At 33.0% G+C, this 26,903-nt stretch overlaps 1 protein-coding gene across 7 annotated transcripts in view; it reads left to right on the top strand.

The window, feature by feature from the left end:
* Positions 1-26,903, top strand: part of DIAPH3 (diaphanous related formin 3) — a 490,541-nt gene that overhangs the window by 334,199 nt on the left and 129,439 nt on the right. For all 7 annotated transcript variants that reach the window (XM_055360754.2, XM_055360755.2, XM_055360758.2 and 4 more), the window contains one exon: positions 12,524-12,659. In XM_055360754.2, coding sequence (XP_055216729.2) covers positions 12,524-12,659 — 136 coding nt within the window. The remainder of the gene's footprint in view (positions 1-12,523; positions 12,660-26,903) is intronic.

Raw genomic sequence — 26,903 nt, 5'->3', positions numbered from 1 at the left:
TGTTATTCTGAGATCAAACTTGGAGCTAAATGCCACAAACCTAGAACAAAATAAATATGCTAACTATAAGACTGTTTTTCTTATTATCCTTTAGTATCTGTTTATTTAAGGAATTAGATCAATTTCAGGTGCTGAATATTTTGAGTTTGCAACTTTGAAAAATAATTTAATTTTGATAGGTTCTCCTAGTCTTTACTGTTTAAGTTCTTCACAGTAAAAACAGACCTTTACTAATTGGCTTACTTTTCTTTCTTGGTAAGATTTTTCTTACTATGCATTGCTAAATGGGATAATTAACTGGATTTGACTGCCAGGTTCTGTATGACTGCTAATAACTGCTAATTTTTATTTCTTTTCCACATTTTCAGTATTTTGTTTGTTCCCTGAAATAACGTAGCAAAAGGTAATGCCTAGATTATTCTAATACGGTAGTCAGAATAAAAATAAATTGATAATATAGGGAAAAGAAATCAACTTAATAACTAATACATAATAATAAGATATATTAACTCATGTAATTAAAAAGGTGACATTAACCTAGAATACCGCAAAAAAAAATGAATAAAATGGTATGTTCTTTGTACATCAAATACAGTGGCCTTTTCTAGATTATTCTCATACACCCTCACATAGAGACAAGAGGAAACGGAGAGATAGAAGGAGAGGATACATGTTAACTTAAGGCTATTTTTTATATTACATTTTAAACATAATTAGGTTCATATGGCTAGGCCTGGTGGCTCAGGCCTGTAATCCCAGCACTTTGGGAGGCCGAGTGGGTGGATCACGAGGTCAGGAGATCGAGACCATCCTGGACAACATGGTGAAACCCTGTCTCTACTAAAATACAAAAAAATATTAGCCAGGCATGGTGGTGCACACCTGTAGTCCCAGCTACTTGGGAGGCTGAGGCAGGGGAATCGCTTGAACCCAGGAGGCGGAGGTTGCAGTGAGCCGAGATCGCAGTGAGCCGAGATCGCACCACTGCACTCTAGCCTGGTGACAGAGCAAGACTCCGTCTCACAAAAAAAAAAAAAAAAAAAAAAAAAGATAAATAAATTAGGTTCATATGAGACTAGTGGGACTTTAGTTGGATGTTTCCCTTGAATATGTGTTTAGCAGCAACTCAAAAAACTGCTGCCTTATCAGCAAGCCTACCTTTAAGCACACTATGGCTGCCATCTTGTGCATAGCGACTTGTGCTTGTATTTAGCTTTGTAATTGGGAGATAAAAATAATATTTTTATTATATATCACTTCTGAACAAAAGGGAAGAGAACACACAATGGGAAATCAAATTATACTTTGGGAAAAACTTTATTACAAACATCTTATAGTTTATCTATTAAAGAAATGTGAATAGGTTGAAGTATCTCATTTACTTGAAAATTTTACGAAGTGTGGAAGAGATTGCAAAGAAACTCATAGCAAAGTTAAGAAGGGCCAGTAATGTTACATCCCTGATGGGTTAATAAGTAATTTGTTGTTTTACCTGAGACTGATTTTACAACAAATAGCAACTTAAGCTGAAATAGTTTAATAATCAGCACCTGCACATCCTTTGGGATATTCTAGTTTGTTCCTCAAAGGATAGTTTCCCATTTTCACAAGTTTCATGGTCATAAAAAGTTCAACTAATAGCAACGCATATTGAATGTTAAGATGATGAATTGTTTGTGCCAGAGCACAGTATATCATGTTCTCCTATTTTCATTGATAGCACTTTTTTAATTGGATTTGGTAATACTAGAAAAATTATTTTGATTAATTTTACTGTCATTCTAGATTTCTTTCTAAAATATCTGTCTTGTAATTATTACAATAAACTTACTTTCCACAAAGTAGCTATAATAAGTTTGTTTTTGGCACTTGGGGAAAATTTTTACATTTTTACATTTAGTTACCAAAGAAAATAATTTTAATGGAAAACTGAAAAGTAGATCACGTAATTTCTATATTCTGACAGACTTTGGTGACTAGTATTAATTTTTTGATTTTATTTTCCTGTTCCACTACAGGAATATGTATGAGAATACAGAAATATATTTTTAAGGATTTTTTCCAAATTAAAATATTTTCCAATTATTCCTAAAGCTGAAGTCATCAGGAGTTTCTAGAAAGTAGTAATTAAGTATGGTGAAGCATTGCCTTTTCTTAAGGTTAAACACCCCTAAGCAAGGTGTTTAGTGGGAATGTGTGAGACCTGCATGTGCTTGTTTACTCTGAGAAAATTAGTCTTGTTTTCATAGTACCTAACTGTCACTCCCCTGGAAAACATGGAGACTTAAGTTAGGTTTGTCTAATCTAATCTCATTTTAGGGACTTGAGACAAAGTTGAATACTTAGGAAAAAGTAAAGATTTTTGAGTTTAGTGAAACCTGTGTTAAAGAGATCCCTGACTTGTATAGCTTGAGTATCCATTAATGTTGAATGAAATAGAACTCTGAACAAGAAGACATTCATAAGCTTTTCAACTTTTTTTCAAATGATTAAATCTCCTAGTTTTCTATGTCACAAAAATATACAGGATATTATAATATGTTGAAAAATGTTGAGTTGAGTAGGCGAATCTGTTTAAATGGGCTAAGACTCAAATAGAGATGAAGTACAATCAAAAAGTCAGAATCTATGGCAGCCTACTTTAATAGTTAAATAAATAATATTAAATAGTATTTAATACTGTTATAACATTAAATAGCATTTAATGCTATCATTTTTATATTTTGTTTTATTAAAATTTTATTTTAAAACATAAAATAAGACTGATATACCTGTCAAGTAAAGGCCTATTTGGAATATAGGCTGTTTATAATGCTTTTTTTAGAAGGAGGGGAAAATGCACATTGATTTTTTAAATTGCACTTTTAGGGAAAAATATAAAACAAATGTTAATTGCATTATTGGGGAGTGTTTTAAGTTAATTTTTTAGGAATATCTAATTTCAAGTGAAAGTAGTACTTTCATGGAGAAAACACAGGAAAGCTAACTCTTTTTTTCCAGAATGAAATCTCATAATGAACATTAGATTTAGAATATTAAAAACAATGTGCATATATATGTAAATTAAATCTTTAGAGGTATAATAGCTAGACTTGAGGTTGAGAACTACATCTTGCCTTCCATATTTAATTCACCACTATAGCTTCCCTGCCAAGTGATGCAGCTTGTATTGGATGCAACCATTTTACTCCTGATCAACTCAGTGTACCATCGTATTCCAACATCTCTGAATAGAAAGCATTCATATTCTTATAGGAACTATGAAAATTGGCACTCCCCCATATGTTTGATGGAAGCATATATAATTGATATAAGCCAGCAAATGTTTTTTTCTTGAATTGTTGCTGGATAAATGTGTTTGAGGCACTTCATTAATGATACCGTAATAATAAAAAATTATTGATGTTATTGTAAAGAAATAATAATACTTACTTGTTAACATTTATATAGGGCTAAAATTTATGTGTGAGGCAATGATATAAGCTATTTACATGCACTATTTCATTTATTTCTTAAAATATCCTTGTATTGCAGGCACTATTTTGTCCATGTTACAGTAGAGGAAACTGAGGCATAGTCACACAGCTATTTAGTGCTAGGTGGTTATTTAAACCAAACAATATGATTTCAATTTCTACCCTCTTATTATACTGTCTTTATAATATGCAGCAATAAGCTCAGATTGATTTTTTTTTTTTTACAACTTCTAAAAGTGATGAAATGTCATACTTAATGTATTCTTGAAGGCATTCTTGATCTTCAGTTCCACAATATTTTTTTGAGTGCTTGTTCAGGACTCATTTGATATGGCTGTCCAATTACCCTTTTTTTGTTTGTTTGTTTGCAACCTTTGGGTCATGAAACACACATGTATAAAGTATCCCCCGAAATACATACTGTATAAGAACTGCTATATTATATGAACGTTTTTTAGAAATAAGATATCTGTGTTGTTCAACCCTATAAAACAATATACTTTTGAGGACTTTGCTTATCACAATACGATTTACTAGGGACTCTTAAAAATCCATCCCACCAAAATACAACAAACTATTTTAAAAACGTGGCTGTCCTGTGAGAAAATTAGGGAAATCTCCAAGGCAAAAGTGGTTAAAGAGAAAGAATGAAGTTGAAACCTGAACAATAAGCACAGGTGAGCAAAGGGGAAAGTTAGGCCTGCCCTGGGAATGAAAACCAAGACTACAACTTGGCGAATACAATGAATAAAATGTTTACAATAAACCTGTGACAAAAGCAAATTAAAGTTATTCAGGTTAGAAATGATCCCTGGCTATTTACAGAAGAAAATTCAAATCTGTGCCAGAGGACAGTTACAATTTAGGTCCTCAAGATTCTCACAAATTAAGTTCAATTAAGTAAGAACACTCAATCCTAACCACCAAACACACAAAGAAACAAGGGGTTGTGTGGTGAAATGATCAGAAAAAGATAATACATATAGGCCTCCAAGACCCCAGGTATTTAGTAATGATATATGAAATATTTAAGGAAATAGAACATGAAATTTTTAAAAAGAGAAAAAGTCACAGGAGAATACTAAAAAGGAACAGTTTTGAAAAAAACAAATAGAATGTATGGAAATGGAAGTGTGGTGGTTGAAATTAAACATTCAATGGATTAAAGAGCAGGTTATGCTCACTTAAGGAAAGAAATGGTGAATTTGCACAATACATCTAAATAAATTGTCCAGAATGCAAACCAGGGGGACAGTATAATTAGAAGTGTAAAATACTTCTTAAGAAACATGGAGAACAGGATGACAAGGCCTACCACTTGTATAATTAAAGTCCCAGAAGAATAGACTCAAAAAGAATGAAAGACAATATTCAAAATGGTGGCTTAGAATTTTCCAGATCAGGAATCCATAGAATAGGAAATACAACTTATACAAAGCCAGATAAATAAAATGAGACTCATTTCAAATAAATAATGAAGCTGCAGAACACTAAAGACAAAAAAAAAATTGCAGCCAGAGAGAAAAGATATGACCCCCAAAGCAACAACAATTAGATACAGATTACTTATTGCAAAAATGGAAGGCTGAAGAGAGTGAGATCTTTAAGTGATGCACAAACATAAATGTTTTTCTAATTTGGGGTATCCAACAAAAGATCTTTATAGAGCACAGGTGGAATTATCTACTATTTGTAGATAAACAGGAAACAAAAGTGTTTTTCATCAACATCCTTATGTTAAAAGATTTTTTTTCAGAGACTGGCAAACTTTTTCTTAAATAGCCAGATAGTAAATATTTCAGGTTTGCAGGCAATACAGTCTCTGTTGCAACTCTCGTGTAACAGTGCAAAAGCAGCCATATCCAATATGTAAATAAACGGCTGTGGCTATGTACCAGTAAAACTTTGTTTACAAAATACATGGTCAATCTAAGGATTGTAGTTTGATAGCCTCTGCTCTAAAGGTTGTATTTAAAGAAGCAACAAAAACAGATTGAGAGACAGGAAGCCATAGGTACTATGAAAACAAATGTAAAGAAAGTACACAATAAAACAATGTTACATAAATTTATAAATTGAGTGAGAGAGATTTAGAATTTGGGTTTTCTTTATTTTAGTCAAGGGAGAAAGGGAGATACAGATATTAATTAACTTTAGGTCTTGTTAAGTTGCTAATTTGTGTAATAAAAATACAAGGATAACCAGTGAAAGGATAGAAATATCAAGTATAAATTCTAAACTGTAGTGAGAGAAATAGACTAAGAAAGATACACCAAAAAAATCAGGAAAAATAAAGGCATAACTAAAGCTAGACAAATAGATGGAAACAAATATTTTATAAATCACAATAAATTTTTTAAAGGACTGTAATATTGTATAAAAAATAAAATCTGATTTTATGCTGTTTATAAGAGACCTCCCTTTACCCTATGGTTATAGAAATGTTTGAAGTAACAGGACAGTTAATCAAATACAAGGCAACTATTAATCAAAAGAAAGGGAAACTATGTTAATAGGTACAATTGACTCAAGACATTAATTACTTCATGACAACAAAAAGCTTAATTCACCTGAAAGATACAACAATTTAAAAATGGCATGTGCCTAATAACGTAGCCCCAAAATGACATTGTAAAAATTAATAAACTATATCGATAAGTTGACAGATTTAGGATTATGTTAGGAAATTTCCACAAAGTTCTTTAGCTTACTAATAAGCAGAAAAATATCATTAAAGACAAGCGTTAAACAATTAACAGACTTGATTTGACTAGTGTATATAGAATTCAAACTCAATAATTAAAGAATACACATTTTTTCATGCACAAGTTGAACTTTTATAAAATTGGTTACGTACTAGAGACCATGAAATCTCAATACATTTTTCAGTGTCAGTTTTATTTATTTATTGACCACAATGACATGAAAGTAGAAATAAAATTAAAAGGATGAAATTTTAAAACATCTAGTTTGAAAATTCTAAAAACACATTTAAAAAGTCATATGTCAAAGATGAAATCATAGAAAACAGTTATACCTGAACAATATTGAAAATACCCCACATTAGACTTTGCTGGATGCAGTAAAAATGGTATAAATTTATACCATATGTGCTTAAGAGAATAAGTCAAATGTTCCTACATATATAAAAGATAAATATTTAAGGTTATGGACATTCCAATTACCCTGATTTGATGTTTACACATTATATAAAATAATCAGATTATCATATGTACCCCCAAAATATGTACATGTATTATGTATCAATAAAATAACTTTTATCAGAAAGACTTAAAAACATCTGACTTCAGAAATTTAAAAAGGATTTATATGATCCTAGAGAAACCAGGAGGGATATGAAAGATTAAATGAAAGAAAAAGTGACATAAAAGGCAAAAATGAGGTTATTCTGAAAAGACAAGTTAATTAGATATATTGCTAAAAAGATTAATCAAGAAAAAGAGAAGATAAATAATATTGAGGATATAAAAAGGAACATAGCTAAAGATACAGAAAATAGTAAAAAGAGAGGAGCTTTCTGTAAAAATTTGTAAGATAGTATTGGAAAAAGTAAATGAAATGGATAAGTTCCTAGACAAAAACAACTTATTGAAATTACTTTAAAAGAAATAGAAAGCATGAATAGTTCTATAACTAATTTTTATTTTAATGACTTTTAATCTTCGAAATAAATACTTGGCCTAGAAGTTTTTCAGATACATTTTACCAAATTTTAATGAAATGATTATCTCAAACAAATGGAATACAAAAATGTATTTTATGACTAAATGTTCAAAAAGATAAATTCTTCCTGTCCAAATTGAGTTTATCCTAGAAGTGAAAGTATGGCTTAATATTAGAATATTCATAAATATAATTCACTATATTGAGTCTAATGGGAAAAAAAAATTGTGAAATTTCTCTCAGTCAAGTCAGAAAATCCTATTCAGATTTCAAAACAAGAACCATGAACTAATTTAACCCTCCACCCTACTCCAAAGTAGGAAAGGAGTCAAAGGAAACCCTTTAACCTAATACTTAGAATCTAACTCCTAGTCAGTATAGCAAGATAAGACAAGTAGGAGTTGAAAATGTAAAGATTGAAAAGGGAGAAAATCAAGCTGACATTATAGCACTCTATGAATAGCAAAAACAAATCCTATAGGAAAACTATCAGAAATAATAAGAAAAATTATCAGTAGCATATATAAAAATTACATTTTTTAGGCTGGGTGCGGTGGCTCATCCCTGTAATCCCAGCGCATTGGGAGGCTAAGGTGAGAGGATCACTTGAACCCAGGATTTCAGGACCAGCTTAGACAATATTATCAAGACCCCCATCTCTACAAAAAGTAAAAATTACATTTTTATATGTTATAAAACAATAGAAATCATTGTTTTTAAAGAAGGCACCATTTACAATAGCAAAAGAAATGTAAAGTATAGAGAGTAAATCTAACAAAAATGTCCAAGACCTGAATGGAGAAAATGAGTTTTTTTCTAAAGCCTTTTTTAAAGATCCAAGTTAATAAAAAGCCACATGCTGTTCACAGATAGAAGACTCAAAATTGTGAAGATATCAATTAAAAATCCTTATAGTCCTTTTCAATGAAACTTAACAAGTCTATTCTAAAATACAGATGGAAGAGCAAAGGCCCAAGGATACAGAAGGCATTCCTAAGTAAGAAAAATAAGATGTAAGCCTTAATAATTAAAATAGAGTATTATTCTTAGAGACATGGATATATTGATCAAATGGACTAAAACAGCCATAAAATAAATCAACACACATGTGCTAATTGAAATCCAAAAGAAGTGACTTTGCATATTATTGGAGAAAGGATGGGCAAAAGTGAATTGGATCTCCAACTCATACTGTTCAAAAATGTTGATTCCAACAATGAATGAATGGATTTTTAAAATGTAGTTCATATACACAATGGAATACTATTCGGACTTAAATGAAAAAATGGAAATTCTGTCATTTGCAACAACATAGATGAAACCAGAAGACATTATATTAATTGAAATAAGCCATTCACTGAGAGACAAATACCATAATATGATCTCACTTGCGTGTGGTGTATAAAAAAGTCAGACTTATAGAAATGGAGAATAGAATGGTGGTTATCATTCTACTTGGAGGGTAAGGGGGTTGCACCAAACTCTGTCTGGCAAGTAACACTCAAAGAATTTCTTTAGGCAAAGTGTAGCTGAAAGTAGTTGGAGGCAGTGCAGTTTATTTGCCAGCTGACTAAATATAAAACAAGGTCAAGAAAAGATGATGGTTTTAAAAAATCAATGTCTTATAGCCAATTGTCTTTATATCTGGCTAACCCTTAACTTTTCTTTCTTAATTCAAATTTAGGATGGAAGTCACTAAGAGGCAGTCATATCCAGAAAAATGTTGTTCTCATTTAATTATTCAGTTTTTCTGTTTTAAGCTACTTTTACTTCTTAACATTTAGAATAAAAGAAAATCTCAAATTACTGTTTGAACTCGGATATTAGTCTCAGACTCAACACCTATTTCTGTGCTCTCTATTGGTATTTTTTCAGCTAAAATTCTTCTCCTAATTGTTATAATATCAGAATATGATATGTTTTAAATGAAGTAGGCTTTTAAATGAAAATCAATAGTGCATTTTTCATAAAACAAAATAGGTTTAAGAACTTCTTTAGACCTTATTTCTAAATGTAAACTTTTTTTTATAGGTCTTGGAAAAGTAATTTTGACTTTTTATTACCCATGGGAATGCTAAAAGGGTGTGGCAATTATATCTGATAGCAGATGGCCTATTATGTACTCACATTTAAATGTATTCAGTCATTAGAGTAGAAAATTCACATCAGAAAATGTTATACCTTAATTAGACTCATAAATAAGCTACATGATATATTATTTGTTTATTGTAGGTTCATCTTGTTCATTTCTGTCAAGCAAGAAATAGAATTTTGATTCCTGAATATTTGCTTATCCTTTCTCTATCACAACCTATCTTCTTACCCCATCTCCCTTATAGATACATACATTAGTATACATGCACACACACATACAGATATACTCACTTGTCTTTGAACCCATGATTATCTTCTCCTACCTTTCTTATGTTGAATTTTTTTTTTTTTTTTTTTTTTTGAGACAGAGTCGTGCTCTGTTGCCAGGCTGGAGTACAGTGGTGTGATCTCGGCTCACTGAAACCTCTGCCTCCCGCCTCCCAGGTTCAAGTGATTCTCCTGTTTCAGCCTCCCGAGTAGCTAGGACTACAGGTGTGTGCCACCACGCCCAGCTAATTTTTGTATTTTTAGTAGAGACGGGGTTTCACCATATTGGCCAGGATGGTCTCAATCTCCTGACCTCATGATCCACCCGCCTTGGCCTCCGAAAGTGCTGGGATTACAGGCATGAGCCACCGTGCCCAGCCGCTTATGTTGATTTTTATTACAACTTTTGTCTCATAGCTGCCTCTTAATATACGTGACCATAATATGAAGCAATATGGTGGAAAACCACTGACTGTAGCTAGCTTTCAAATCTTGCAACTTACTGCCTCTTACTACTTTTATTACAGTAAACAAGTACTTAACCACTCTGGGCCAGATTAGAGAATGCAGAATCCAATTTGAGAATTAAAGGGATTGCACATTAAAGCATCTAGTATTGCAGCTGGTATTTTATAGCTTAGCAATAATAACTAGCATTTATATATGTCAAGAACTGTGAAGAGTTTGAGAGTTTACCTACTAACAGGCTAACAAGTTAACTTGACACCATTTCATGGATGTGGGGTCAGAGACAAAGAATTCTTTGCTACTCACACAATAGCAATAGCCAGATTAAACTTTTTTTTTTTTTAGGTTTCTGCACCCGTACTCCCACAGGGCTATAGGAAAGGGACAGGTGACACTTATATCCACAGTGGTTTGTGTCATCGGAGGGAAATCCTGAATTTAGGGAATGCAGTCTTTTATAATAGGTAGTAAGACTGTCCAGCCTTTGCTCCAGTTTATCATTCTGGGCAGTAAGAAACCCCTTAGCTTAGGAGGGAGATACTACCTCTATCTTCTGTTCATTATGTAAATATCTTTGAAAAGATAGTTCGAAACAAAGGTGCTTGGTTGGTGCTTGTATCTCAGTGTATGTAGTTTTGCACTTGCTTGAAAATCTCTAGTCATTTTCCAGAACCCTTAAAAGAAAATCCAACCTCCCTATCTTGGCCTAGAAGATCCTGAGGGATCAGGCCTCAGCATACCTCCCTGACCTCATTTTATACGTTTATACTGGCCTTCTGTCTCCTAAACCCAACAGCAACCTTTGCATTAGCACTTCCCTCTGCCTGATGTGTTCTAGATCATCACTTACCTAGCTCCTTGACATTCAAGATTCAGCTTGAATCAAGTCAGAGTGAGACCTTATCTAACTACCTAATGTAAAGTAACCCCTCAGGAATGCTATCACAGCACTCTTATTTTGTTGTTGTTATTTATTGTTTATCTCTGCCTCCTGCCGCACCCTACCATATAGAATGTAAACTTGTTTTAGTGTGCTCTCTTATGCACTCTTCCTTCTCCCCTCTCCGCCTTCCTTTCCTCTCTCTCTTTTTTTTTCTCCCCTACTTTACAACAATACTATTTAGTAGTCTCTGAGTAAGTATTAATTGGATGGATGGAAGGATGGATGGATGGATGGATAGATGGATGGATGGATGGATGGATGCATGCATGAGTTACTATCCCCTCTACTCTGTGCTTTCTGTTTCTTTTTGTTGTTGGTCAAAAATATTAAACTTTATTATTTCATTTTTAATGAAGAACTTGTACTAACTCTAGGGTTAAAATAAAGAATACCACAGTAAAGAAATAAAAGCCTTCTCCCGAAAGAACATAAGCCACCTACTTGTTATAGTTTAATTACACACTTTTCTATTTAATACCAGTGGTGATAAACGTCCAATGTGTTAACCTGTTTGGTTTCATTGGTGTTTAATATAATGTTACTCTCTTTGGTGGCACTTAAAAATCCCATGTTTACCTGCTAATTCCCCTTAATGCCACATGAGAGGTATTTCTTGATGTGTATAACACTTAAGAAATAAGAAATTAAACAAATAATCACATATCTATTGACATCTTCTTATGATTAGCATGTTATTATTAGTTTTGATCAATAGCCAGAGGACCTGGCTTTGAAATGACAAACATTTCTTTTTTTTTTTTTTTTTTTTTTTTTGAGACAGAGTCTTGCTCTGTCGCCCAGGCTGGAGTGCAGTGGCGCGATCTCGGCTCACTGCAAGCTCTGCCTCCTGGGTTCACACCATTCTCCTGCCTCAGCCTCCCGAGTAGCTGGGATTACAGGCGCCCGCCACCACACCCAGCTAATTTTTGTATTTTTAGTAGAGACAGAGTTGCACCACGTTAGCCAGGATGGTCTCCATCTCCTGACCTTATGATCTGCCCACCTCGGCCTCCCAAAGTGCTGGGATTACAGGCGTGAGCCACTGTGCCTGGCCAAGAAATATTTCTTTAGTTACCTTTACGACATTTCTCTGTATATGAGAAAAATTCATATATGATTGTAATAAAAAGTAGCCACTACAAGATTTCACTTCTTTTATTATGTCTTTAATTTGATAATTTTTCTTGTACTTGATAATTTGCTTTGCAAAGAAGATGTGGAAAACCCTAATTCAGTTGCTAGACACTTTTGGAAATGTATATGAGAAAACAGTTTTGATTTGTGAATTAGTTTTTTTTTTATTTTCAGTTTCTGTCTCCCATCTCCCTTTTAGGTAGTTAATTCCATCAAGATGTAGATGTTTTAAAGATGCAGGTTTAAGTTTAATAACAGTCGTATTTATAGATACATAACGTAGTTAACAAGGGTTTCTGTGCATACCTTTTAGAAGACTGTATTACTAACGTAACTCACCATTATCTAAAAGATAATCATGTTTCTACCTTAAGCATATTTTCAAATAGATAATTTTCCATTTTGCAGGGTGAATCACTGGTTAAAATTGATCATTTTTCAAAATTTTTTGTAATAGCAAGCAATAAAGGAGAATATCAAAAAAAGAGAAGCAGAGGAAAAAGAAAAACGTGCCAGAATAGCTAAAGAATTAGCAGAGCGAGAAAGACTCGAACGCCAACAAAAGAAAAAGCGTTTATTAGAAATGAAGACTGGTGAGTACTATCAAATTTGTTATTTATTCTATGTATACTTAAGATTTATATGGGCTGCTTTATTAGTATATTAATGAACTTAGTGAAAAAGCAAAATACAACCACTTGTTTCTGTAATTAAACCATAGAACAATTCTTTCTTTATGGTCTTCTTTCCCTTCCATTTACTAACGAGTAGTGTAGTGTCTTCCTTCCAGTGTTGGTCATAGGTGATTTGGTCCTCTGTTATGCTGTTTTGGTTCCAGCGTATTCACGTTTCTTTAATTACTACCTCAATAATCAATCTTTAATAATGTATGTCAGTTAATGCAGTAACTATCAGAAATGGACTGTGGAAAATTCTATAGGACATGTAACCCGGTTTCTTCAACAAAATATCCCAAGGGAGGGAAAAAAAGTGATGGAGGATAAACATTGTTTAAAAGAAAGAGACTTAAGCGACATATCAGCCAATTGCAATGTATGGAATTTATGTGTATTCCAATCTGTGGTCCCAGCTACTCGGGAGGTTGAGGTGGGAGGATTGCCTGAGCCTGGAAGGTTGAGGCTGCAGTATGCCTTGATCTTGACACTGCACTCCAGCCTGGGAGACAGAGTGAGATTTTGTTTCGAAAAAACAACAAAAAGAAAAAAGCAGTCTGAACATTTTGGATACTTTTTTTTTTCTTGTAAACATGACAAAATTGTTGTCAGTATGTTTCAGAGTATCTTTTAGAGACTGGTACTGAAATTTTACAGAAACATATGTATATATGTATTTCAAGAAGCTAAAAGATACCACTTATTTAGAAGCAAAAGAATTATGTAAAATATAGTTATATTTTCATTCCCTGAAAAATTTGGCTTTTCTACTTCCAAGTCAGTAAGGATTGAACAAGGCTTTAATTAAAATCCATCCGCTTCACTGCTAAATCACCATAGTTTACAATTCAGGGTTGCAAATTCACCTAAGGTTTCCCCAGGAATAGACAGAGATGCCTACTTTGCCTTCTTTTCTTTCACTTTACAGGTATATTTTTATGCTTACTAAAGCGAACCGAGTACCTTAATGTATTGCACTTGTTTCTTCCTGGGAAGAAAAATCATCTAAGCACAATTTCTTGTTTATATTTGAAATTCAGGGAATATTCTCAGAATTATTTTTAAGTATGAATGAAAATGGAGATCAGAAAGATTTAGTATTTATTTTTAAAATATGCTTCTGGAAAGAATTTTAATATATTACTTCCTAATTTACAGAAGATTCTGGTGTTTGAACATTAGCTTTTTTTTTTTTTTTTTTTTTTTGAGATGGAGTTTCGCTCTTCTTGCCCAGGCTGGAGTGCAATGGCGCGATCTCGGCTCACTGCAACTTCCGCCTCCTGGGTTCAAGGGATTCTCCTGCCTCAGCCTCCCGAGTGGCTGGGATTACAGGGGCCCGCCACCATGCCCGGCTAATTTTGTATTTTTAGTAGAGACAGAGTTTCGCCGTGTTGGCCAGGCTGGTCTTTAACTCCTGACCTCAGGTGATCCACCCACCTCAGCCTCCCAAAGTGCTGGGATTACAGGCGTGAGCCACTGCTCCCAGCCTGAACATTAGCTCTTTTAGCGTTGGCTATAGTTATCTAGATGAGTTGCTAGATGGCAGATTGGATGTATTGTTTGTGGGTTTTGCCCAGGGTCTGATCACACAGAGTGTCTCAGTAATTCTCTCTTGTACCAATTTGAAAGATTGAAACTTGATAGGGCAAAGAAATTCTAATAAAACTTCCAATGTAATGTCAGTAATGTTTTAATTTAAATTTATGTCTCCCTAAGGAAGCTTTCACTTTTAAGAATAAGTTTATTTCTCAAATTTATTTACATTATCGAAAACACCTAAAAAATAGTAGATCAAAAGGCTGTTACCCGTAATCTTCCTATCCAAAAAATCACTGTAAACATTTCTGCACACTGTTCTTTCAGTTTTAAATTTTTCTGCCTTCTAATAGTAGCTATGATCCTAGTAAATATGCAATTCAGTGTCTCACTTTATGTTGCTGAACTTTTGAATGTTTCATGTTATTCATAGCTTGTAATTCTTATAATTTTTAATATATATATATGATTGATTCCACTGGTTGTGCCATATATAATTTAACTTGCATTAGTCAGTAATGAAGTCATGGAACAATAGTTATTGGTGACTTTTCAATGTGATTAATCTTTTTATCCATAAATACAAAATGTTTGTAATTATTTTATTGGACATGGAATAGAAAAGGATATTTTTAAGACTTTTGATGCATACTTACAAACTGATTTTCAGAAGCATAACTTTAATTTTCTCAACTTTCAACATTGGGTTATGATTGTGCCTTGGTTGAATATTCTTATTTTTTAAGATTTTTGCTAATTTTATAGATTTTAAAATTATGTTTTATTATCTTAATTTGCATTTCTTTGAGTATTACTAAAGTTGGACTTTTAAAAAGGGTTTATAGTTCATTTTTAGTTCCTCTGTTGTGAATTGTTATCTTTTTCTTATTGATTTGTACGTTAGCTCAGTATGTATTCATATTTACATTTTGAATATCTCCTTCTAATGTGGCTTTTTTATTTCTATATCTTGATATATATAAAACTTTTTTCATTCTATGATGTTTTAATATTTGCCTTTGTGATTTTTTTCTATCACCTTTAAGTTTAGAAAATCATCCTTTCACTGATTTCATATCAACTTCATTTCTTTTCTGGTTTTGATTGTTTATAATATGACTGTACTCTACTTATTTATAATCTTCCCTTAATCATATATTTGATATATAGGTTTTAATATAAAAGGATCTGTTCCTAATTTTACCAAAAGCATTCTAATATTTAGCCATCAATTGTGTTTAATAGCTGGTTTATGTTTCTTTAAAATAGGTAATTTTATGTTGATGACATTACCTTCTTTTCTTAATTTTAAAAAAAGCTTGAATGTTTTTAATTTTAACAATAGATTTAAAGAAACGTTTTATTATATCTTTCGTTAATCATAGAGCTCATCTTATTTGACCTATTGGATTATTTTATTAGACTTTTTCTATACTATCTCTTCCTAAACATGGTCTGCAAATTATCATAGGTGGGCCTCAAGTAAATGTAAAATCTTCACCCAATAGGACTTTCCAAACCTGTGATTTGCTGAGGTACATATGCATCATACATTTTAACATTTTTCAGGGGTGCCCTCTGCAGAGCATAGTCTGAGTAACTTAGATTTATATAAATGATATTAAAATAGATAATTTTAAAGTAATATATCTGTAAAATAAATACAGATATGCGCTATGTCTATATCATACATATGAATTTGCTATAGATGTAATCGAACTCATTTGATACAACATGCTGAAACAGCTATGATTTAAGAAGCTACTGTGAGACTTTGTCTTTTAAAAAGTTTGAAATTTTTGCAAGTCAACTTTGAATTTTTTTTCAGACTGTGGGATTTAAAATAATCTAGGGATAATAGCCCAAATTTCATAATATTTGTAAACACATATTTTTCTCACCAAAGTGAAAGACCTCTTCTAAAACCCCAATAAATGATGATGATTCTGAATGGTCCTTAGTTTTCCTTTAAAATCAACACAATTATTAATGTAGAAGAACAAAGCATTTGATTTCTTAAAGTAATTGCTATTACCAAGTGAGTCATATAACCATATAACAAATATATTACTACATGCTTATTTATTGATAACTTTTTTCATTTTTAAAAAAATCACAAATATACAGTCAACTTTTTTCCATATTATATGTAGAATATGCTTTTTGTCAAGTCATGATTTTTATAACATTTGAAGGCTTTATGAAATAGAGGTTACTAGTGTATCTAATTTAGCACTTAATTACTGAAAATATGTTAAATATCAGTTTTATACTTTTAAATTGATACATTGAATTTTATGCATATGTGATATTTGACAAATATGATCTTCATTAAAGACACTGCACTATTATAAAAATATGTGCTATCATTTCTATTATTATTTTATTGGTAAAAAATGAAATATAGCAAGGCCAGTTTTTATTGTTCTTTTATTCATCAAGTTTTTTTCTATATGTTGAGATTACAGTGATAAATAAGAATAAAAAGGTTCCTGCTGTAATGAAGTTTAAAATTCTAATGAGTGCTTCAAATAACCAAGTATATAAAATAATGTCAGATAATAATTTACAGGAACTAAAGTAAGATAGGATAATGAGATGGAGACTGCTTAGGCTGGTGGTAGTAACAAAATTTGGTCTCAGAGAACTAAGGAGACTATTAGTATGTATCAAACTTTCTAGTTTAAATATTGTTTAATAAAAATCCTCAGAAGTTGGTAAGATTTATATAATTAGTGTATGTGGTTTTCAGATAACCAGGCTTATAAGCTGTACTATATGTGCTAATATGGTGTATTTTTTAAACATTGTGAGGATCAGTTGAAACTTTATGTAATTTTTCTTCGCAGGTGTTATATTTTAGTACAGAACATGGTGCTGCTCAAATCTTCGTAGAAATTTTTAGCCCGACTTTCTCAGCCTTAAAAGAATGTGGAAGGGTGAATTATTGAATTTACATTAGTGTTTTGTTACCTCACTGGGCCAGGAACTTTTTGTTTTAGCTTATTTTCGTATGTAAGGCACATACTCCTGGATGATGGAGGAAGAGAGAAATCTTCACATAACTCTGCCATAAACCCACAGGGAGCTTCCTTCCATATATTTTCATGGCTTTAGTATTTTCTCCATGCAAATAAGAACTGAATTTTTTCACAGGTGTAGAAATTCTTGTATCACTATCTGAGGTAGCACAGTAAATTAAATTCCTGTTCTTTCTTACCCATAGTAAATCATTACTTGCCCTCGGCAAGAGAACAGGCAACTATTTCCAAATCTACTATTATTTACTATCACTATCATTTCAGAATGTGATTTTTGTTAATAGAATGAAAATAAAGATAAAAATAGTGGACTAAATTTCTCCAAGAAGAAAAATGAAGCATTAAAAATCCTTCTGAGCAACCAAACTAAGAAAGCAGTCTCTTATTTTCATGTTATAGTGTTAAAACATGATGTTTTTCATTTTTGTTTTCTCATTTTTTTTTAAATGATGAACATGAAGGTCTCTTAAATATTCACATACACAGTTTTGGTTATTTCTGTTGAATGTTTTGAATTACATAAACAAGCAAGTTACATTTTCATGATGTCTTTATTTAATCAACATATAAATTTTGAATAAATGTCTAAGGTTGATGCTTGAGTTTGAACTATTTTAATTTAAAAAGTACCTATTTATCTGACATGAAAACTACTAAGCATAGACCCTAGTGGTTATTAATTTAAAATGCATAACTCTTCTTATGTGTAATCATTTCTAGTAAGGCAAGTAGTAGTAATAATTTTATGTGATTATGCACAACTTTTTCTTAATTCCATTTCTGTTTCTTAATCATGGACACAAATAGGGCATTTGATAATAGAATTCAGTATTATACTTTAAGACTTCCTGAGTATGTAAGTTGATTCACATCATTTTTAAATAGCAGATCAAAATGGCCTTGAAATGGACCCAGTGTTGTGTAATTACGTTTTGTGGGGGAAGTAAATAAGAGCTTATTTAATGGAGCAATAAAAACTGTATGAGCAGCTCCTATATTTTAGTCTTTAGGTTACAATTTGTCTGTTATTTATTAGACTTAAATGTCTCATTTGGTGCAACTTCAGTCTATTAAATAAAGAGATAATTAGCTTTTAGAAATCTGTTGTTTACCCACATGGCCAAAACTGCTCCTTTGTTTTCCATTCTGCAATTTAGAATAACTAAGCAATTAGGCCTCCATTTTAGAGGAAATGCATATTACATAAATTCTACTTGGGAATGTCTCTGCCAATCTCAACAGATATGCAATTAATGTTTGTACTGGCTTTCATAAAGGCTTTAACAATTACCCTGTGCTCTGCAGATATCATAAAACTTAGATTACTTCCCATAATTGCCCATATTCTAGTTTTGTGCAGTAATGCTTTCAGTTTTTTAGTGTTATTGGCAATTGGTGCATATAAATAAGCCAATAGTTTTAATAATTTCTTGATATAGAAGGGTAGAACAAATGGAATTGCATTGGCTTGGATATATTTCTCTTTTCTTTACTCCATCATTTATAGAACAGACATTGTAATAACAACAACAACAACAACTGCTACTACTACTGCTAGCATTTATTGATCACATATTATTTGCCAGCCTATATTTATTATTACATGTAATACTTATAACAAACTCATGAGACTATTTTATATATCAAAAAGTTTAATTTACTTGCACATGATCACAGATTTAGCAAGCCATGAAGCCAGTACTCAAGTCTTCTCATGAGGTCATATTTTTAACTATTGTGCTATTATATTTTACCACTGATGATTTAACCATGGTACAGGAAAAAGGGACCAAAATGATTATGGTAACTGTCACTAGACTATACCTATATAAGAAGATTGAGAATTATTTTCCCTGGAAATGTGTGAGAGGGTCAGTCATGTCTTTGGTAACATAATCAGTGGTTTTAAGCCAGGTGGTCTCTCCCTTTGTGTTTGGAACTTCTGGGACGATTGTCACAGTCAAAGGAGGGATTCTTCAATGTTCTGAATAGTTCTGACCCAACATAGTTGCCAGAGGTCAACTTTTCTGAGGGAGGTAGAAATGTGTTCAGTACTTTCATTGTTTGACTCAGAATAGAAGTTAAGGAACCAGAGAATTTGCAATATAGTAGGTTTTAGGAGTGGCACAAACATTTTGTGTGCTTTACTTGTAATGTGTGCCCTGAGACATTCTTCCACGTCCACCAACTGTACCATGTAACAATTTTTTCCTTCTGATGGTATTAAGAAACTGAAATTCTGTTCCATAAATAGTAGCAAGCAATGTCTGGTGGGAAATTTTTCCAAGAGTCTCTCTGTCAGCTATGCAGCTTTTCACTTATGTGCAGGCATCTCTTTCACTGGAATAACATAGCTTAAATTATGAAAACTCATTCAGAGTTCAACCACTTCGTGCACTAATTTGCGTCTTCTCCATGCAGCTATACAAGGCTCACACACCATCCTTTGTCCCCTTCCAACAAGCCCCAGAAAAGAGAAGGAGGTTCTCAGACTTCCAGCATAACTTAATTTGAAAGTGATTATTTTTTTCTTTTGTCTTTTTCTTTCTTTCTTTTTAAACTTTCTTGAGGGTTATCAGTGCCACTCTTGTTAGACATTTTTGTGGCATATCCTCATACTAATTAGTTTATTGCTCATCCAATATTTTAAAATCATTTTCAAAATGTTTTTCATATTATTATAATATGGTATTTACTATATTCTCAACTTCACTTTTTGTTGTTTAACTTTTCTGGGAATAAAAGATTAAATGCCAATTTTCATAAACTTTATTTGAGGCAAAATAATTTAAATTTTTAAGGTGTAGCATGGTCTACCTCTAAGAATTTTACCAAAGAAATCTTTATATTAACATCACTTATTCATAATTTCACCCTGTTCATATTCTAGGGCAAAAAAATCATACCAATCAGTTCTTTTGATCTTATCACAATGTGGAAAACTCTGTAACTTTGATAATGTCAGCCACATTTATTGTATTATAATTGAGAACTCAATCACAGCATTGCGTCTTCTTTGTCTGTAACATTCAATACTCCTTAGCTGTCTCCACTAATCAACATAAACCATATATCCCACAAAGCCTAAAATATTTGTTAGCTGGCCTTCACAGAAAAATTTTGCTGATTCATAATGTAGATCAATAAGTCATAGACTCTGTTCTTTGATTTTAAGAGACAGATTAAAAAAAAGCCATGAAGTAAAAAAAAAACTTTTCCTTGTCTTCCTATAGCCAAAAGCATGCATTTGCAAAATGACCAGTCTGTGTTGAAAAATAATGAGTTATTATTTTGATAAAATTGATATATTTATAAATTGATAAATAAATAATAATTGATAAGTAAATTAATTAAAATTGATATATTGATAAAATTAATGATAATTGTCAAGGAAAACTTAATCTTTAGGCATATTTCTTGCTACAGAGAATTGTGTGATTTTTAGATCTATTAATTTGAAATGGAAAGTCATGCAGTTGAACTTTGGAAATGCTAGCAAGCATCTGGGCTGCCGATTGTTTCAGCAACCGATCTAGCACAACCATTGTGCTTCTTATCCTTTTAGCCCAGCTTATAGACCCCAGTATTTCTATAGTATTGTTTGTATATCTTTCAAGATGAAAATATCAGTGTGTCAAAAGGTCATAGGTGGAGCCAGGTTTTTCTTTTTTTATTAATAGGTTCTCTCTTTTCTTTGTATTTTGGGTCATTCTGACATTAAATCCTTAAAGTTGAAGGAAATCTATTCATTGGTGTTGAACTTGGTCGTGAAGGTTGCTCAAAGTCTAAAGTGATTATCTCAAAGAGGGGGGAAAAAAACAACTCAGTAGTATTTGGCATTTGATGATGAATAAATATACCCTAGGGCAGACTGGGGAAATTAAGCAAAGAAATTGAATATTTATATGTTACATGTAAATGGTATAAATAGGCATTAGTGTTTAGATGAAATTAGACATTATTTTGTAATAGGATTTTAAAATATTGTTTCCTGGATTGCTTCCTTCCTCAGATATCCAATGTTTTTCAAGAGAATTATAAGCAATATGATAGTAACAGAGTTAACAATGAGGGCAGCCTTAACACAGGCTAGAATGCCCCAAGGCAGGAAGAATATGACAGACTAGCATAGTAACAGAAAATAGATGACTGACTGTTTTTAGAGCAAGCAATTCTTGGAGACCATTGCCTGACTAGAGTGAATTGCCATCATAGAACTTCCAATAATAATTATCATTAATGGGTATAAGTGACAGTAATTTCAGTTCAATAGAATCCTTTGAATGTTTATTTTTAAACTATTAGTGCTATTCAGGCAGGAACTCTTGTAAAATTAGTGCTGAATCTGAGGTTCTATTACTAGCTTTCATGAGTGTTGTGTAAAGGATCACTGCTTTAGGAAACTGGATAGATCCCCTCCAAAGTCATTCCAACACTGATTCTGTGGCAATTAGTTTGAAGATTCTAAATGTGTGACAGTTCCTCTTTTTAACTTAACTGCAAAGTAGCCTTCAAGTGTTACAAAGTCAAGAAGATTGTTTGCTTGGGGAACAAAAGATTATTTTAATTCAAAGGCCAAGAACTAAGAAAAAGTCTTTTTGCTGCATTTCAGATATATTTCAGAAGTAATGATTCTATTAGTGCTGAATTGCAATTATGATCTCTGATTTTCAGTGGATGTTTTCAAGGCTAATTAGATTGTACTTTCTGCTGGATTCATGTGTGAATAAAAGTGCTTTTTTAAAACCTTTATCCTTTATTATTTATTTTATGGTTTGATATGGAACACTAATGCTCTTCTCTCAAAAAAAGGACAGTGCCTTTTGATAGTAGTCACTCATTATTTCTTGAACGCATGGGATACTTTTATTAGATAAAAAATAAATGTATTAACTATTTTAACAGATTATTTTACCATTTTGCTGTGAGTCTGTTAATTGTACTCTGTGATTTTGGCTTTGGTAGATGAAAATATTGTTTATGATCGTTGGAAATACCGTTCACACTTGAGCAAAGATGCTAGTTCTGCTCCCACTACCCATAGACAAACTTTCAGAGACCCATTCCATGGGATTCTGAAGGAATTTGGTCTGAGGAAACATGTCGTTTGGATTATACTGTATTCTAATTGATTCTACCATTAAGGTAAATAGCATTGCAGTCTGAGGAAATGCTGTTTCCTAAATTATGATATCTGCCGAGATTGAGCATAAAATGTCTTAATGTTATATTTGGAGGCATTGTGGGAAATTAAAGAAACGTTCTTCTCTGCCTAGAAAATATTAGAAGAACCCAAATGATGTCAAGCTTTGTTCAGAATTGCTACACTCATGTGATGGGGAAATCTTCGGAAGGAGTATTGTTTTTCACATCTTCCTCTTCCCTATGAGATAATTCCCATTTTATGCTTGATACTGTCCTATTCCTAAAGCATTGCACTTTGATATAAGTAGGATATGAACTCAGTCATCTTTTATCAGTTCTAAAAAGGGAAAGGTAAGAAAAGAAGGGGAAAATATATCTCAGGGTGTTTACCATTCTTAGAAACTGAGGAACCCTTAGAGATAAAATTTTCCATCTGAATATATTACAACTTAACTAATGAGTAATGAGGGTTTCTATATGGGGGAGGATGCATATGTACGTGTACACATGCACTTGTGTGCATGTTTTTAGCCTGCTCCAATTTGAGGTCAGCTGATTCTGAAACAGAAGTTTTGACAATTTGGTGTATTCCTCCTAGAAACTTCTTCAAAAAGAAGTCTTTTTGAAGTAAGTGTTTATCTCATTTCATTAATTAGATACTCAATATTAATCTTTAATAAAGTACAAGAAAGGAGGGACATGATATGAAACATTTACTATAGTTATTTTAAATGATACTTCAGTTAATATTTTGATTTTGCTATGAAAAATTTGCTTTTTATAAAGATCAAACATGCCATTATTTCTCAATAATAAATCTTACAAAAATAAAACCTTTAATCAAAATTAACCATGTTCAAAAAAAAATCTTTTACAGTGAGCTGTTGCTTCTAATTTCTTTCCATAGCAGGTGTTTAATAAGCACTTTAAAAATATTTATGGAATTCACATTTGTGGGACAAAAACTCCTCAACTGTACATGTTGTATTTATGCAGACCCCATAAAACAGATTGGCACAATCCTAGGACAAGATATGACATATGTCAAGTTTGTTTTATGTGCTCTTATACTTTGGTAACAAACGGGGAATTTCATAGTTATGACAGCAAGTTCAGATATGCAGAGATATAACTATTTCTATAAATGCAGTTTAATTTATGACTGAGCCATCAGCCTACCTGATGATTAACAATGTAGTCAATTCTCCCTCTGTGTGTGTGCGTGTGTGTGTGTGTGTGTGTGTGTGTGTGTGTGTGTGTGTGCATATTTCCAGTAATTTCAGTAGAGAGTTGTTATTTGGGTTTGAAATTCCCTTCCATGATCTCTTCTTATCTCCCTTCTTCCTTCGATGAAGGAAGCCAGCTTGGGCCACCCTTCTGTGCGTGTGCCCTCTTTCTGGTTCAGTTGGCATCTACGTCCATAACAGCCTCCCTGCTTTGGCATCATTCCTCCTGTCTGCTTGTGGTAAAGGTGATCACTGGTTTGCCTTTGAATGGTAACCAAATAGAACAATTGGATTTCTCTTAGTTCCCTCCTTGGCTTCCTTATGTTAATGATTCTTGGAAACATTCTTCTCTTGCACTCGTGCTCTTTCTTAGTGAACTTTTTTTTTCCTCCCCAGGCAGGGCGCATAGGAAATTACTGTGCTTCAACCACAGCACTCAGCTTCTTGTGGTGCTTCTGCAGCCTTCTTGTACCCTAATCTTGTTTCCTTAGCCCATTCTCAACAATTCTGCATGTTGGACACAAGACACCTCCACTCTTGGACTCAACTCCCTGTGACTTCCTAGGAAAGTCTACCCAATATGCGCCACTTCCTCCTGGGATGAATGCGCAGGGCTACTGCACTGCGTGTAATCTCACTTCCAATTTCTCTTCCACCAGATGGGGGCATCTTTTCTGTTCAGATCCTAAGAATGTGGTGTGCATTTTCTGCTACATGGGTGGTTCCTGTACTAAGAATGATCCTTTGGCTCTCACACTGGGGTGGGAGAAAGGAGGATGGATTGACATCTGAGCAGTAAATGTGGAAAAGACTACCTTTGTTGTTCCTTTGAAATGTGGAATCTTGAACTAGGTGGATACCAAATGAACACAGTGAAATGAAGGGCCAGAGTTTCTGTGCCTGGGCATCCAATGGGCTAAGTAAGTTCAGAAACAGAGGTGCGACATTTATATATGGACTAACAAGTAATGTAGCAGGCCTGATTGATCTTTGGGTAGAACTATGGGCAGAAATGACGCTAAATTGGAAGTCAAGAAACCATGCTATGCTTTGGATTTTTTTTTGCTTTATTTTGTAGGCACATTTCAAGGGCATTAAACAGAGCAGTGATATGATTTGCTTTTAGAGAAATGGCTCTGTAGCAAAAACGCAGATGGATCAGAGGGTGTTGGGACTAGGAGGAATGAGACTAATTAGGACACTTGCAATTTTGCAAGAGATAAATGCAGAAGACCTGAACTAGGATGCACTGAAAAGAGAAGACAGGGTGGATTTGAAAGGCAGTTTAGAGGCAGAATCAATAGGGCTTTCTAGTGGATTGGGTGTGGGGAGACAGGGAGAATACTTCATGAACAGGTAGGTGATGCTGCTCCTACCAGCTTTAGAACACATAGATTTTACATCTCCAATTTAAAGGCTTTTTAATCTTGGGAGTGTTTTTTACCTGAATGGGCCTGGCGTAGGGTAGGAAACACAACATCTGCACAGTAACTATTAACTTCTTTCATAGAGGAAAATAAAAGCAAATTTGTTAATAAAGACAACTTTGCAAGTTTTTATAGCTAGATTAACCAAGAACCTCTGAAAATAAATCATGTTTAGCTCATGAGGATAAGCTGGAGGTGGCCCTTTCCTGGAGAATCTGAGGCATGGGGTTCAGGTAGGGCAATGGAGAGAATGTGTCCCATTATCCCCTTGAAGGAAAACAGGTCAGTCCCACTCCTTCCTCTTCATCTAAAACTAGCCCAAACATTCAGTTCCAAGGCTCTAGGATTCTCATTATTGAAGTCTGCATTCGTTTATTTTGCTGGCAGGTGATATTGTTGTAGTCAGTATTTGGTTATTGTTTTTTCATTAGGTACTAATTACACCTTATCTAACATTCTGAAAGACATTCCCAAGGCTCCTGTGTGATTTGCTTTTGTGACCATTAAATTTCTGACAAAAGAAATTATAAAAATGGGCATTGAAATACTTCCTTCATTAGCAGAATTATTAGTGTGATGGTGAAAAAAAGTATTTCTATCAAAACTTTCCTTCAGCAAATATTTATTTATCGCATATTATGTCATGATACTATCCTAGGCACTAGGGGTACAGCAGAAAATAAAACAAGCAAGTGTCCCGGCCCTCGTGGGCATATATTCTGGCAGGAGACAGACAACATTTAAGATAAATATACAGCATTAGAAGTCCACAACTTATAAGGAGAACAAAATAAAGTAGGGATGGGGGGATAGAAAGTGTGGGAAGGAGTGACATTTTACATAGGGTGTTTTTTTTTCATTTACTAAAACTATTGACATTATATACAATATTGCTATTCTCTGTTAATAGTGGTGTCATGAAATGTTTCGTGCTAAAGTTTAGGAGATGGGTTATCAGTATTCCAGTCCCTGCTCCACCAGTAGCTAAGTAATAGCAGGCCAGTTAGCTTCAGACCATAATTCTCCTTATCTACAAAATAAGATTCCTTCTAATTTGGAAAATTCCATTTGTATTCTGTAAATTAATAACAAACTTTATTAGAACCCAAGGAATGAAGTTTTGCCTACTCTTCCACTCACTTGTTCTATGACACTGTCCTCTTTTACAACATAATCTCTACTTTAAGATACTTTTTATTACACAGTAAATATGACTCTTCTTATACAGTATGGTTTTTTTCCCCCTTTGGTTATAGGATGAATTTAGTTTAAAATTACCTGTTTAGAATGTTTGCCCACAATATGGATCAGTAAAAGATATGTTTAGAAAAAGTTACTGATATGGTGAAGTTAGGGAAATATATCTGTATGCACATATGTGTGTATGTATATGGACAACTTTTCATTTATGAATCTGATAGTTTTCTGTCTATGCTCTTAATTTTCTGAATGAAGGGTACTTAATACGTTTGTAGAACAGAAATGAAAATGTCTTACTATAGAAATGGTTGACCTTTCAACAGACTGACAACTTCTCATTTTCCCTGACAAATACTCAATCCACACTTCAGTCTATTAAGAACAGAGGTCATTAACATGCATAAACTAGCAGTCTAATCTAGTTATGGTGCATCCTTAATGTGTGACATGTTCAGCATAGTGTAACTACTTAGTCTTGTCATAAAAGGTAGAGTGGCCTCCCGTGATCGAGGTTCTGAGATCAATTTAACCTGGATAAAATCTTTATCCATAACAACTGTCATTAGAAATGACTAGCATTTCACTAAT

Source organism: Gorilla gorilla, chromosome 14 (assembly GCF_029281585.2).
Source record: "Gorilla gorilla gorilla isolate KB3781 chromosome 14, NHGRI_mGorGor1-v2.1_pri, whole genome shotgun sequence".
Taxonomy (NCBI): Eukaryota; Metazoa; Chordata; class Mammalia; order Primates; family Hominidae; genus Gorilla; species Gorilla gorilla.
Note: the sequence above shows the minus strand (reverse complement) of the source record. Positions and strands in the feature narration are given on the sequence as shown.